At 38.6% G+C, this 15,060-nt stretch overlaps 2 protein-coding genes across 3 annotated transcripts; both read right to left on the reverse strand.

Moving 5' to 3' along the window:
* Positions 1 to 818: 818 nt before the first annotated feature.
* LOC132290036 (exocyst complex component SEC15A) lies at positions 819 to 4,351 on the reverse strand. Of its 2 annotated transcripts, none has more exons than XM_059790041.1 (2): positions 4,082 to 4,351; positions 819 to 3,340 (listed from the first exon to the last, which is right to left on the reverse strand). In XM_059790041.1, exon 2 carries the CDS (start codon positions 3,324 to 3,326, stop codon positions 957 to 959), a length of 2,370 nt encoding a protein of 789 aa, XP_059646024.1. In that variant the 5' UTR covers positions 3,327 to 3,340; positions 4,082 to 4,351; the 3' UTR covers positions 819 to 956. The 2 variants fall into 2 exon arrangements, with proteins under 2 accessions (XP_059646024.1, XP_059646023.1); XM_059790040.1 differs by lacking the exon at positions 4,082 to 4,351 and adding an exon at positions 3,465 to 4,065.
* Positions 4,352 to 5,435: 1,084 nt separating this feature from the next.
* LOC132290059 (bZIP transcription factor 17) lies at positions 5,436 to 10,594 on the reverse strand. The gene is made up of 2 exons (XM_059790042.1): positions 8,508 to 10,594; positions 5,436 to 6,175 (listed from the first exon to the last, which is right to left on the reverse strand). The coding sequence occupies exons 1-2, from the start codon at positions 10,489 to 10,491 to the stop codon at positions 5,727 to 5,729; spliced, it is 2,433 nt and encodes an 810-aa protein (XP_059646025.1). The 5' UTR covers positions 10,492 to 10,594; the 3' UTR covers positions 5,436 to 5,726.
* Between the last annotated feature and the right edge of the window lie 4,466 nt (positions 10,595 to 15,060).

The following is a 15,060-nucleotide window of genomic DNA, read 5'->3' on the forward strand; positions in this document are numbered from 1 at the left end:
CTCAATAATCTAGAACCATTATTTCTCTAAATCCAGAAATCCATAAAAAATATCAACATTTGATCTCATACCAACTCCAACCATTCAGTCTCCTATTTAGTCTTATGATTAGATGGTACCTGGAAAAATGCCAAAGAAAAAAACAAGTTGTAGAAACTAAACCCTCGGTGAGTATAAACAAATAATAGTAGAAACCAGACCATCAGTAAGTATAAAACAAATAATAGAGAAAAAATGAGTAATAACTTCAGTTGTAACTATAGAGTAAATAATAGAGAAAGAATGACTAATAACTTCAGTTGTGATTCCAATACCATTTAAATTAAGAAGGAAAGATAAACTGCAGTACAGAGCATGAACAAGGTAACAGTATTTTATAAGATATCATGCCAATGCAACAGGGTTCAAGTGCAGCAATTGTTAGTGCAATGCCTTCAGAAAACAGCCAAAAAGTGAAGATATTCCTTTCTGATCAACTAATAAAAGATTCCAAACCAACCCCAGAACTTCATTGCCCAAAGAACAATGAAATAAGGTAACAACAGAAATATATACAGATAGCTTAGAGATGACTGAATTAGAAATGAACCAAAGTACCAAATCGTGCTCTGGAAGTGTTTAGCAGCCATTAGCACCCTCTATTGAGCTTCTAAATCCACCACTCCTTTAACAGGAAAAAAAAACTTGAGCATATAAAGCTCTGACAAGCTTTTCTGCTCCCCTACATCGATGTGATTCATTATCATTAGAGGAAATAAAGCTTAAAACACGTAAGTAAAGAACTTTAACCAGGAAAAAATAAAAAAATAATCAACAAATAAGACAAAGCAAAGTGAGAACTTTTATTTTAAGAAAATAATTCAGCATGAATATTTAAAATTCCATTTCATTCTAAACAGTAAAAAAGAAAAAGAAAAGTTCAGCTACATCTACTCCAAAAAGGTCTTCAAGCCCCTTCAGTTGAAATCCCTTAGCCTTCTTTTTAACACATCCATTGACTTCTTACGAGAATTTGTCTTTGTATTTCTGTTTGAAAGGCTTCCAAAAAGGCCATCAGGGGAATCCTTGAACTTCTCACAGATAGTAGCCACCTTTTTATAGTCCAAAGTATTGTAGTTTTTCTCCCTTATCACAGGATTCATGAAATTCTCAGGCTGACTGCTTAACAGAAGGTTTATCAATTGTCTTACTTCTATAAAGCAGCCTCGAAAACTCCCTTCCTTGTATATCTCACTTAATCCAGTACTATGAAACCTCTCATCTGAAAAAGACTCTAACGTCTTCAAATCATGATTGATGCCCATAACTGCATTAGCATTGAACCTTTTTACATTATCACTAAGAAAAGTTGCAACAATAGAGTTGGAAATATGCTCAAGAGCACCGCTCCCAACCTTATACAAGGCATCCAGGGGTAAAATTTGCTGAGCTGTGGACATAAGAGTGTCAAGGTAAATAACCACCTCATTTACATACTCATTTCCATTCTGCAATGAATCATCTGAAGTCCAATTTACATTTTCTGGAAGGGACATAAACTCATCTAACTTGGAGTTCACCAAACTTAGTAGAGCAAGATAAGCTGCATCCCTTGAAGTTTTAAGAACTACCTTGGCTGTTAAACTAGCTTGAGGCCTCTCAACTGATCGAATTGGGATTCCACATTGTTGGGCGGCATGTTGAAGAAAAAAATCACAAGCTCTTTCAAGAACAGCTACATTTGCAGCAATCTGCATTGCCTGAGACACACCAGTGGTACCACTATAAATTGTGTTAAGTATTACTTCATTTAATACATCAATCAAGAGTTTGTCCAAATACTTCTTCACAAAATCGAAAAAGTTCATTTGGCCTCCATAAGACAAGTAATTGACTGAGTCCTTGATGAATGATCTAACAATGCGGCAGCAATCAGGTACCATGGAAGAGAATGGCGCAATATAAGGAAATGCCGGCATTATATCTGAGGTCTGAAGATGAAATGACAAGACATTTGTCTGGTAGTCCAACTCCTTTTTTATTACCATTTGTTCACACGTGTCCTTGGCAAGGACATCAGTAATTTGTTGCCGACATTCTGCCAGAAGAAGCTCATGGTATTTTTCACGACTACTGTTGAGAGTCTCAAGAATAGGGCCCACTTCATAACCATATTGCCTAAGGGTTGCCCCAAGAAGAGTCACATAATCCTTGACCAGGAGAAGATGGCTAGCAGTATCCATGTGGGAAAATTGCTCCTCCATCACCGATGTAACTTTAGCTACAGCTGTTTCCCACATTGTCTCAACCTGATTAGCCAACAATAGTCCACCAGCAGTCCTTAGGACTCGATCCTCCACTATAAAATAACCTGCAATTTGAGCCAGAAACGTCTGATGGGATTCAAGAAATGGTTGTGCCGAAGAGATTTGCAAGTCCGAACTTAGTTGCAATAACCGATTTTTGTAGTAGTATTCACGAAACTGATCTTGAATGCCAAGGCAAGTGTGGATGTGATATGCCCGATAAAGAGGCGTAAGATCAAACTTCAGAACAGATTCTTCATCAATTTCTTCAACATCTAAAGCATAAGTAAAATCTCCTAAACCAGAACAACTCTGTTCCTCCGCTTTCCTCTGACGAGCTAGCATATCCTCATCCCTCTGACGGGCAGACGCAGCATGCCCTATTGCCGTTTGTCCAATATCCTTTGCAATGCTCCTTATGTGAACCAACCATTCATTAACTTGACTAGTAACCTTCTTCTCGATATGTGATTTTATTATCGGTATTCTCTTCTCCATCAGCATCCTAAGTGCCCTCACAGGAATATTCTGCAGATAGTTTTTCTCTATCAGATCAACAGTTTTCAGAGCAGGGTAAAACCGGCCATCGGAAATGTGATTGTTACACTTTACACAGAGATCCAATACTTGAACACAGTTCCTCGACATTTTAATGGCTTCAGTAACATTCTTCTTGATCGAATAAGATTCAAGGAGTTCCTCAACTTTGAATAGAAGAGAACTTCCAACCTCTTGCAACCTAAAATTATCACTTGAGAGCTCACCTTTCAGCTCTTCAGCATCAACCAGGACGCCACGGAGCTCATCAACAGCATGAATAAATTCCTCATAGTGGAGTTTGCAAAGATCCTCAATTTCAACTTCCTTCTTCTTCACAACAGTTTTAAGCTGCTGGAGAAGGGCCTCAGGGCGTCCCGTTTCAAAAGCATGCCTGACCATTGGCCCCAAATCCTCCCCATTCCTGATCAAAGTAACAAGGACCAAGTCCTCGCCTGCATCACCATTATCTGTTACAGTTCTCCTCTTGGGTTTTGCATTCATGGTCCCAACCAAACCTGAACAATGGGAAATCATGTTACTTCATAATATTAAAGAATAAATTTGGAAACACCAGTATCTTTTATATTGTCTAATCCTAAGCCAAAAGTGAAAATGTGGAGTGTAATTGGGGAAAAAAACCTTCAAATTCCAAATGGATTTGTTTAACCATTAAGGTATAACAAATATTAGTCAACAGCAAGCAAGGGTATGAATGAGTTCCTCAAAACAATAGTAAAATAATAATGAGAAAACATTGAGAATCCACTAGAGAAGGAAGTTGGGGGGGAGGGATTCATTTTGGAAAGATGTTTTAAGAAAGTTAAGCTTTTCAAAAGAAAGGGGGAAAAAATATGTAATATATGAAATTTAACCAAGTTAGCTATATTTAAATGTCATCTACAGATTTGAAGTTTTGGCAGAGGAACTGAATGTCAAATTATGAAAAAGTAGAAAGAAAGAGAAATGGAAATTAGTAACCCTTGATTGAGATGAGATTAGAAAAGAAATTAAAAAAGAGGGCTTGATTAATTGGGTGGCGATCACTGAGTGCAGCAAAGAAATCATTTCAAAGAGGAAGGACATTAATATCATTCATATACGCAAATAAAATGAGGGGTTTGATGAGAAATATGAGAAAGAAGATGGGAAATCAGAAGATCAAAGCAAACAGTGTACGAATCCTATACAGATGTGGATATTGCAAGAAACAAAGAAGTGAAAAGATTATTGACATTTGGATTGTGAGATAGGCTCACCTCACGTACGGTGCACTAACAGATACCAGAAGAGTTTGCACGAAAGAGAGAGAGACAGACACAGAAAGAGAAATCGTAAACTTTGTCGAAATCCAGGGACTGACTATTCCGAAGAATCTCTTCTCTCGTTTTTCTTCAGCGAGGAAATTCTTCAAAAATCTCTGCCCTCACTTTCTTGGGTTTTCTCTTTCTTTCCTTTCTTCTGCCGCTGTTTGTTTAACTATTATCATTATTACTCCCTCTCTCCCTCTGCTAACAATCAATCAATCTTTTTCGATGTAATTTATGTTATATTGTATATTTATTTCTCTTTAATTAATTACTCCTCCATATTATTAATATTATTATTATTATTATTATTATCGGGGGTGTGCGGGCAAACCGAGGCCAGGCCAGGGTGTGCGGTTCAAGCCAAGCCCATACCCACAATAATAAAAGTAAGTAAAGCCAAACACGTACGCCACAAATACAAACATTCTCCTGACTTGGCTATGCCAATTTCTTTCAACCCATCTTTTTTATTAGTATTACTTAATTAATTGATCAAATTTGCCTTCGAAGATCACTATATTCCAGGGTTTTAGTAAGACCACTTAATTTGTAGAATGATGCATTTTTGTTTGTTTGTTTCTTTTCAGTACGAGTAACAATGGGGTTTGCTATCTAAAACTTTTTACTCTCATCCAACTAGCTAATAGAGTTGATTAATAATAATAATAAATAAATAATAAAATTAATCAAAAGTTTATTGATCGTGATGATCTGGTCAATAAACCCTTAATTTATGTGTATCTCAAGCAAACTCAACTGGATTTGAAATTGAAAACCTCGCCAATTCCAATTCATTTGCTCTGCAGTATGCTCCCTGTATGCTGTCCACTCCCTCCTCTCCTCTCTCTCTAGGGCTGGGGGTCATCCCAATCATCCTCTTAACTAAGTTCCCGGCAAAATTTTGAAACCCAGAGCGAGAGAGAGAGTGTGTGCTCATGATTGATTGGAATGGAAGAGGCTAGGCAGTTACGCCTGTAATCCATTCGTCCTCGACATCCACTCACTCCCATTATAAATTTAGAACCAAGTACAACTTTGAACCTAATATCTTTACCCAAGCTATCTTCATTAGACAGACTCGTAGAGCGGGGAGAACTCCTTTTTTTGCAACAATCAATACACCACCTACTACTACTACTGGTAAATTGGTAATCAAGATATGAACATCTTTTCAGTACAAAACTTGCCTAGTCTACACTTGATTTTTCATAAATCGTCTCTCACCACATTGGAATTTCATGATCAACAAGAAACCATATACAGAAATTTGGGCTACTTACTAATACTCTAATCAGAATCCATGTGGAGAATTCAACACGCACTCCCTATTATGTAAAAAGTTAAAACACATTAAAGTGGAAGGACTGACTGAAGGTCTATGCTTCTGCATTGTCACCAAAGATTAGAAGTACTACATAAAAATATAATTCATCCATATGCAAACATTCGTTAAATAAAGGTAAACTGAATTTAGTGCATGAAGATGGTGCTGAAGTTGTAAGAGCCACACAGATTTTCGCTATTTACAAAACTGGATCTGCAGATGCATATTGTTTTTACTTCTCCATCAATCCTTGACCCTTCTCCCATATCCTCAAGTAGTAACTAGATGAGGACCAGTTCCCTTTAGCGGAAGCATGCATGAATAAGTGACATACTTAACACTGTCTAAAAGCACAACAACAAAAATCCGAGAGAGGGACTTTGGTCCCATCATCCCATCACCATCGCTGTCACCAGCCTCCCTCGGATCAACAAGCACTGATACAACCATTGAAGAGAGAGAATCATTTCCCTGAAAGTTGTCTTTCTCTGAATTCCTTCCCACGTGTTCTTTAGTAATATTGACCGATCCAGGAAGTGGAATTGGAAGACCATGGAGAATCCTCCTATTCCTCCCTTTATTCAGTTGCGTTGAATTCCGATGGAGATCCATAGAAATATTCCTAACTGAGGTCGCTGGAATTATGGCTCCCGGAGCAGACGCTGGTGAGACATCAAACTGGAAAACTTCAGTGCACATGCCAGATCGTAACATTGGACCTGCATAAAAGAAGGCAAACAAGCATAACGTATGTAAGTGCTGCTCAATTGTACTGAATCCATCACAACCATTGCCACCAAAAGTCAAATATCTTAGTTCAACAAGTACCATATTGCATACTTGGAAAGAAATTGCACAGTACTGAAAATTGATAATTAATTACTGTAGAAAAAAATTCACCATCAACCCAGCCTTCAGATATATGCTACATAGTATACAACATTGAAGTTCCTTTGATAAACACAGCAGAAATGCCACATTCTGTTGTTATTTTAGGTCACGATTCTTTATTGACATTATAAATAAGTGAGAATTCACGGATCTAAAACCTGACTCTGAAATAACATCAACCTAGAATTAAAATGTCATTGTACAAAAACAACGAAAAAAGGGTTTCCAAAGTACTTTTAAGTTCAAGGTATAGCTTCATCTACGTACATGTGAAACAGTAATATGTTGTTCTCTTCAGAAAGAATGGCGCAGAGAAACTTTGACAATGAATTCTTAATTTAGGACTGCTACAGTCGGGAGTTTGACCAAGTCACTAATTACCAAATAGACACATAAATCCTACTATAAGCACAATTTTTTATCAGGTGCACAACTTCTCAGCTATACGTGACATCCAAGCAAGTCACCTTACCCTAACACACATGGTTGACAGGGCATATTCTTCCATTCTCACATAAGAGGCCACTTGGGTGGGAGACGGATGTGTATCAAAACTAAAGGTCCCACAGCTACTTGAGTGTTCAACAGATTAAAACTTTTGTACTAATTTCCTACTAATTTGGACCAGGTAAATGGCTATAATACTTAACCCGAAAAATGTGTCTATAAAAGTCCCTTCTGCACCACCCTCAACAACTAAGGAACCCACACTAAAAACCCAAAATTATTTGGAGCCTGCATGCTACTATACTAGTGATTTTTCTCTGCTAATATCATGGAATTCAAATTGATTTGCCTTTCAATTGAGTCAAGAGATGATCATTTTGTTTCTGTAATAGATAACGATAAAATTAATTTTATTGTTGAAGAACACAAAAAAAGAAAAAAAAATTATTAAATGAATATCCACCACATATGTATGTTATGTATACATATCTTTATTTTTATTTATTTACTAAATGACTCATAGTAGAGGCAGTTATGATGATATACGAAGGTGACAACACAAATATATAAAAAAAATATGTTACAATGACAAACTTAACTGGCCAAAATATTTATAACTAATAAAGACACATATAAGTTGTGCACCGGGGTTTCAACTTTCAAGTAACATAGAGGTTCATGTGAAGGAAATTCAAGTTTTGCAAGCCCCGTATAAGTGCTTTTAAGTAGAAGAAACGGGCGATTTTCATCCACAAAATAATTAATCTTATATGAGTTAGAGAATCTTCCAACAAATCCCCCAAGCAGCATCACATGATACTCGGCCTGATCCCTACTCTTGCTGGGGCATAACATAGAAACATGGCTGGTAGAAAAGCTGTGGTGAAGGTGTCAGGATAAATATAGATTTTCTACTATTTCCAATGATACATTTGGAAAGTGGTAAGAGTGTAGTGCAACTGAGGTGGTAGCAAATTTGATTCTTAACGACACTACACCATGAATATCGAGAAATGAAAATAACACTCTAGAAGTGATTTAGCTCAATTTTATGGCGCTGCAAGGACACAAAACCAAAAATATGTGTGTTGGTAAAAGTAGAAAAGACATTATGACCTACTATTTTAACAAAGGATATGGCCCTAGATTGAGCTAAATAGAAAAAAGGGTGAATGACTTGAACCCAAAGTGGTACTTGATTACTAACATATCAACTGCACACAATTATCCCACTAAGAAAATCTAAATAAGAGAGAATGCTAAGATAGAGCATAGTGTTGGGCTTTAAAAGAGAAATAAAAATAATGCTAAGATGGATGGTTGGATAGACTAGAAGAGTTAAGTTCACTAATGAAAGTGAAAGAAAAATTAGGAGTGGCACCCATCAACGAGAAAAAAAGAGATAGTAGACTTAGATGGTTTGGTCACATACAACAGAGACCTATGGATGCACCAGCAAGAAGAGGAAGATTAGTTTCATAGAAAACAAGGGATAGGGAGAGCGAACCAAAGAAACATGGGATGCAGATGCAGTTATTAGAAACGACTTTAAAGAGTTAAACATAGTAGGTGAAATGGCATGTAATTGAAAAGAATGAAGACAGAGAATTCATGCAGCCAACATCATGGCGGTGGTGGTGGTGACAATGATGAAAAATCAAAAAATAAATGGAAAGAAGTACATAACTGACAATGTGATAGGTCAATCATTACCAGCAAGGCCTTCACGGAACCACTGCTGCAATTTACCATCCGCAGATTTTGACTTCAAATTGTCCTTTTCTGCAGCACCAGAAGCAATAGCCCTTTGACGCTCTGTTGGATTTCTGTATAGGCGGGGATGTCTTCCACTATTCCTTCCAGAGAGAGGGATAGCTGGAGACAAATTCCTTGGAACTGCCAAACCAGTCTCTCTGCTCTTCGTCTCGGGAGTTTCACGAGATGCCATGGCTTTCTCACTCGCCAGAACAGAATGAATAATCAAGTTGCCATCAATTTTCACAAGCTTATCATTTCTCGGGACATACAAAGAAGCAATAAGAGGCTCACTTGCATTGTGCATGTGACCAAATTCATCTGAACCAGACAAAGGGTGTGATCCTCGTCCTTTTGGCTCAATATTTGACTCGGCTCCTCCAATGTGGCTTCCACCACGGTGGATAGTATTAGTTAAATCTTTTCCAGCACCAAATTTCCCATTAGATAAACCTATTCCTATGTTCTGGTCAGTTCCATTCAGATGGGCATTAACCGTCAAAACCCTCCCGGGGTGCTGGTCATTAAATTTATTACCAATATGATTTCTTTCACCGGTAACATCATCCCTCATTCCTCCATATTTAACATTTACCATTGGAACTAGCCCACCAAAAAGCATGATAAAAAACAACAAACCTAGAAAACTCACACTTGCGACCTTCTTGGTTTTGCCCTCAGTGGTCCTTTTAGTCTCGGCCTTCCTAGCCTTGGGTGCTTGGGCAGGTTGCTGCGGTTTCAATCTAGGAATTGGAACCAAAGGAACCTGAGACCCTTGTGATTTGACGACATAAGGAGGACAGGGCATCCATGGATAACCCATGGGCGGAGGGTGAGGGTACATGCCTGGATGCGGCACTGTGGGAGGAGGGCACATGGCACCACCACTCAATTGTTGCCGCAAACTCGCATTTTCAGCCATTATATATGAAATCTTGGAATTCAAATCTTGAATTGTGGAATGCATTGTTCTCACCTTATCCTCAAGCTCCTCAACATAATGCTTCTTTCTCTGCCTAGAGAGTTGTGCGCTTTCCCTGTTCCTCATCAACCTCGCCTTCTTCTTCTCCTCCTCTTCGTTTGTCGTATCATCGAAACCACACAAGGGTGGAGGATTGGCATTGTCTACACCATTCGACCTCCTATACTTACTCGTCCTTGGTACAGAATTCACATCTTCATTCTCTTTCTTTCTTTTTAACAAGAAATTGTTGCCCAACTCCTCCAATTTAATCTTCTGATCCTCAGCACCGTCACCATCGAGAGAATTATTTGCGCAATCGAGAGAAGAAGGTAGAGATCGAGAAGAGTTACCCGAGTCAGGTGACGGATAATTATGAGTATCCAAAACAGCAGAACCGCAATTGCCAGAACCCTGAGACGATGCAGGCCCAGAAATTTGGTCGTTGCGAATTTCAGAGTCGGGTGAGGGGTAATCCAAAACCCTAGCAGCGGCGGCGGCATTCAAGCACTTATTGTCGGATTCATGCGAAGATTCGAGATTGAATCCACCGGATTCAGGCGATGGAACGTTCAAGAACCTAGAAACATCGGAGCAGTGATCCTGAGAAAATCCTGACGACGGAGAATTAGAAAGATTGAAGGTGGGATCCGCAGAAACTGGATGGCCAGGATTGAGGGTAGCGGACTGATTATTGGAAACCCTAGGAAAGGCGTCGCTGGGAAGGGTGGAGATATCGGGGGAGGCGGACGGTTCAACTGAAGAGGGTAAAGTGGTTAGAAAGTCTTGGTAAAGATGATCATCGAAGGTGAAGTCAAGGTCGTAATCGATGTCGAAGTCTTGGAGGAAGTGATCGTCGGGTAAAATGAGGTCTTCGGAGAAAATGGTTGGATCGAGAGGTGGAATTGGTAGCGCGTTGAAGTCGGAGGTAGTGGTGTGGTTTGGAGAGATCGTACCGGCGACCAACGGCGGGTCTGCCATTGTGATGCTAGGGTTTTTCTGAGACTGCTCTGGTCAGAGAGAAAATTTCCTAGTAGTATAATAATATGAAGAGGAGACGAGTCAATACGATTACGGGAGAGAGAATACGAGGCTTTTTATCTCGGATTCGTTCTACTGGTTGTAATGTAACTAATAGTCAGTCCTCCAAATTCACGCTTCAATAGAGAGCGTGTATCACACCCACCCCATTCGGCATACGTATTCTACGAAATGTAGGGTGCGTGTCAATCGATTCGAGGCAATGATGTGCGCGTGTAGGTAATGCAATGAAACTGGGTGTATATATTATTTCAACTGCTTTGGACACGTTGGTAGTGTTAATGCGTTGACGCCGCGTGTATACTTGTGAAACTTCTTGCGCCTTTTCTTTTTGAGTTTCCTTCACGCCTGAGCGTGCCCAGTCCCCCAACTCCTAATCCGTGTTATTAGTTAACGGTATTAATATTATCGTCATTACTCCAAACTTAAGTTTCTTTCTTGTTTTTTGAAATGGGAAAATTTAATAAATGACTAGTTTAGAGTCCATAATTACAAATACACGTAAGCGATTAAAAAAATACTTATAAGAATTACTAAACAAAACTAATTATAAATACAATAATTTATATTGCATTTGACGAATATTTATACATTTAGGACCAAATTTCCTAAACCAAAAAAACTAATTATTAACTAGGATTTTTTATTTAGATAATTTGGTCCTAAATGTATAAATATTCGTCAAATATAGTACAAATTATCATATTTGTAATTAGTTTTGTTTAGTAATTTTCATACGTAATTCTTTTACCATATACATTGTATTTGTAATTATAGACTCTAAACTAGTCATTTATTGAATTTTCCCTTTTTACTTTATGTAATGTTTTGATTGTTATCTTAGCAATAGGAGAGAGTCTATATTTTTTTCTTCCCTTGGATATTCATTTATATATATATATATATATAAAGAGATGATGGCGTTAAGGTAAAAAAAATAATAAAAAATAAATAAAATAAAATAAAATTATTTTACTATTTAAACATGTCTAAAATATTTTTATTAGCAATTGGATCTTTTTATTTTCAAAATAGTTAGTATATTTTTAATAATGATAAAATTTTATTCAAATTGTTTTAATAAATAAAAATATAATATATTTTAGAATTAATTACATATATCTCCATTATGATTTGTCATAATTATAAGAATCTATTCTATGATTTTAAAAATTAGTCAAACCGTCCTTAAAAATAGAATGTTATTAAACAGACCTCCTTTTTAAGGGTCAATAACTGAATTTGTTAATGTGATACATACCATAATATTAAATTACCAAAATACCTTCGTCCCTTTCAAAAGCAACATTCCGGGTTAGCTGTAATTTATATCCATTTGATATGGGTGCGCTGAACGACTTGGGGTTCTCCCATGAACCTTGATTGTGTACTCAGTAATGAGAGTGTATCACCTCTAGTGCCATCTATTAAACCCATTTGATTCCCACATCTCTGTATAGAACATATACATATATCTTGTTAAAGATGACATCCAAAGCCCACCATGTCGCAAAGTAGATACTGATATTGATCTTTTTCACTGCTTCAGAATGCGTCTCCTATTGGGTCGACTGTGATCCATCGGTCTTCTGAGTTCTGCTAACTTCCAAATTCAAAAAATATGTTGGCTCGAGGAAGATCTCAGACAACGAATTGCTAGAATTGACAACCAGAAAAGAGCTCGATTGCCTTTGCTTCCAAATTCCCATCACAATCGCAAGCAAATGGATTGAGGAAATTTGGTACGGTGATGGCACATTTGTGTGGCAGAGCTTCGATTTTTTGACCAATTAAATCCGACAAAACTAGCGATTGATTATTTGACTATTCCCCCAACAGTCCGACACCTAGTCAGTCCAGCAAAACCCACCAGTGAATCCTTTCACTGTTCATGGAATATAACATAGGTGGTGGTGGTGGTAACGATGGCTCCCACGGTGGTTGGTGGCGTGGGGTTAATTATATGCTTTACAAAGTAATTAATGACATTTATTATATATTCTGATTTATTAATCTTCATATAATATTGATAATATTGTGTTGGTTACATCGGAGTACGTAGTTCATTAGTTATAATAGGATAAATTTATGTGTACATGCGGTAATAGGCATGTGCATATGAGATATGAATTTATCTGTATTCATAATTGATGATACGGTCTCTACAATCCAACACGAATACACAACTTCTAACAGGCATGGAAGCCAAGAAGTCAGATAAGCTACAGTTATGAAGCGATATGGATATGGATAAGTTCTTCAGATCTATATTGTACTGAAATAAGGAGATTAATTCCCTTATCAAATTCTATAATCTATTCTATAAAAAGGGTAATCAGCCAATTCAAAAGGTACGCAAACATTATCCCTAACAGAGTCCATTGATCTTTTTGGTCTTGTACTAACTTGATTGTCGGAGACTCTTAGGCCGGTACCGTACCGGTGCCTTTTTCGACGACACTTTCTCTTCTCTGCAGGTAACGACTTCGTTCTGAGTCGTGACCGAATCTTGCATCATCAGCTGGTGCCGTCTATGGGAACGCGAATATTAGTTTCCTGAAAAACAATGGTTCAGTTGCGATCCGGAGTCCAATCAGAGAAGGAAGCCAGCACCCTTCGCGCCTTGACAGCAAAAGTCAATCACAGGATGGTGGTAGCAGCCACCATCAACAGCGTCAAGGCGCAAATCAATCACAGCATAGTGATGGTAACCAGCATCAAGGCGCAAATCAATCACAACATGGAGATGACAGTAGCTGTCAACCACATGACGATGAGAACCAGTCGCGTCACAACGATGGTCATCAATCGCATCATGATGATAATCAACCTCATCACAGGAATGACAGACCTCACGTTAGTCAGTCTCGCACGAGAGAAGATCAGTCCGAGCATGTATCCCGTCAAGGGAACGCCTCTAGGCGGGTTCTAAACGATGGGAAGATTGTCGCGTTAGAACAACAGGTTCAGAACCTTACTCAAGGTATGAATCAGTTGGTCCAGCAAAACACAGCAATCATGCAACACTTGGCCATCCCTGTAGTATCCTCTAAAGGTAACGATGACAGCGACAGAGTAGACTATAGTCAAGCGGGAGGTCGACAGAGAGACTTGCGCACTTCCACACCTCGTTCCAGAGATATGTCTGATGTCGGAGAACACACTGAAGCAACTTACGTCAATCAGCAGATCCAGGATCTCAAATCGAAAGTGGAAGGAATGGCCCAAGCCCTAAAAGGAAAAGGTTCCGCCACAATTGATGACCTAGTTCAAAAGACGAATTTACCTTTTAGTCCTCATATCATGGCCCTCCCATTACCAATAAAATTCAAGATGCCTCATCTTGATAGTTTTGATGGAACGCGCGACCCCCTCGACCACTTAGAAACTTTCAAGTCCCTCGTGAACTTGCAGGCCATTCCAGATGAGATCATGTGCAGGGCTTTCCCCACGACACTCAAAGGGTCAGCCCGGGTTTGGTTTAATAAATTAAAGCCAGGATCTATTAACGACTTTGATGAACTCAGTAAGTAGTTCATAAGGCATTTTATTGCAGGGAGGAGACATCGAAAACCAGCTACTTATCTGTTGAATGTTAAGCAAGACAAAGGGGAGTCGTTGCGTGATTATATTAGTCGGTTTAATACAGAGATGTTGCAGGTCGACGAGGTGGATGATAAAGTTGCTCTTATAGCCTTTATGGGAGGTCTACAATCCTCCAAGTTCCTATTTTCCTTGTCAAAAGACCCACCAAATAGCATGGCAGAATTATTGATAAAGGCCCAGAAACATATGAATACTGAAAATGCCATGAATTCAAGAAAGGGCAAAGGAGTCGACGACAAGAAAAGAGATAAGAAAAGGCCAGCTGCTAGCTCCAAAGACGAGAGAGACACTAAGTTCAGAAAGCCTACCAATGACAGGCCCCCTAAAGCACCCGGGGGCAAGAAAGCTACACTAACTTTACTCCTTTGAACACCCTGATCAGCCAAATCTTCCTGCAGATCCAAGATGACCACTCCTTGAAATGGCCCCCCAAGTTGAAGTCAAATCCAACGAGAAGATCTAGGGACAAGTATTGCCGGTTCCATAGAGACCATGGGCATAATACCGATAATTGCTTCGACTTGAAGAACCAGATAGAAAGCCTAATTCGACGGTGTAATGACCCGGATTTTTAGGATAAATTTTTTCCGTTGTCTTTTCCCTTCTGAGTTTGGTTTCTTGTGGATTAGTGTCGTCTCGAGTGCTCTGGAGTAATTTTCGAGACTCTTTTCTGTGGATTGACAACTTCTTTTGAGGACCGAGTCAATTCCGTATTTTTCGTTTTTCGACACTTTTCACTTTTTGTCTTTTCCCTATTTTGTCTTTTTCCCTAATTCGTCTTTTCCTCGTTTGTCACTTCGTTTGCGTAACCACACTTCTTGTGTTCGGAGTTGGTTTCTGACTTCACGTATCTTCATTCCCAATGATTTCTATGAGATACGTATCTTTACTTTCATGAGAAAG

The sequence above is a fragment of the Cornus florida genome, unplaced genomic scaffold (assembly GCF_030987335.1).
Source record: "Cornus florida cultivar Cherokee Brave unplaced genomic scaffold, ASM3098733v1 CherokeeBrave_3.0.0_Hap2_Chr02, whole genome shotgun sequence".
Lineage (NCBI taxonomy): Eukaryota > Viridiplantae > Streptophyta > Magnoliopsida > Cornales > Cornaceae > Cornus > Cornus florida.

What these genes read in the sequence shown, in the direction of transcription:
- LOC132290036 (XM_059790040.1), bottom strand. Translation starts at nt 3,495, where the DNA reads ATGGTTAAACAAATCCATTTGGAATTTGAAG. An exon ending in AATCCATTTGGAATTTGAAG is followed by an intron (nt 3,341 to 3,464) that starts GTTTTTTTCCCC and finishes CCCATTGTTCAG; the next exon opens with GTTTGGTTGGGACCATGAAT.
- LOC132290059 (XM_059790042.1), bottom strand. Translation starts at nt 10,491, where the DNA reads ATGGCAGACCCGCCGTTGGTCGCCGGTACGATCTCTCCAAACCACACC. An exon ending in GTTCCGTGAAGGCCTTGCTG is followed by an intron (nt 6,176 to 8,507) that starts GTAATGATTGAC and finishes TCTTTTATGCAG; the next exon opens with GTCCAATGTTACGATCTGGC.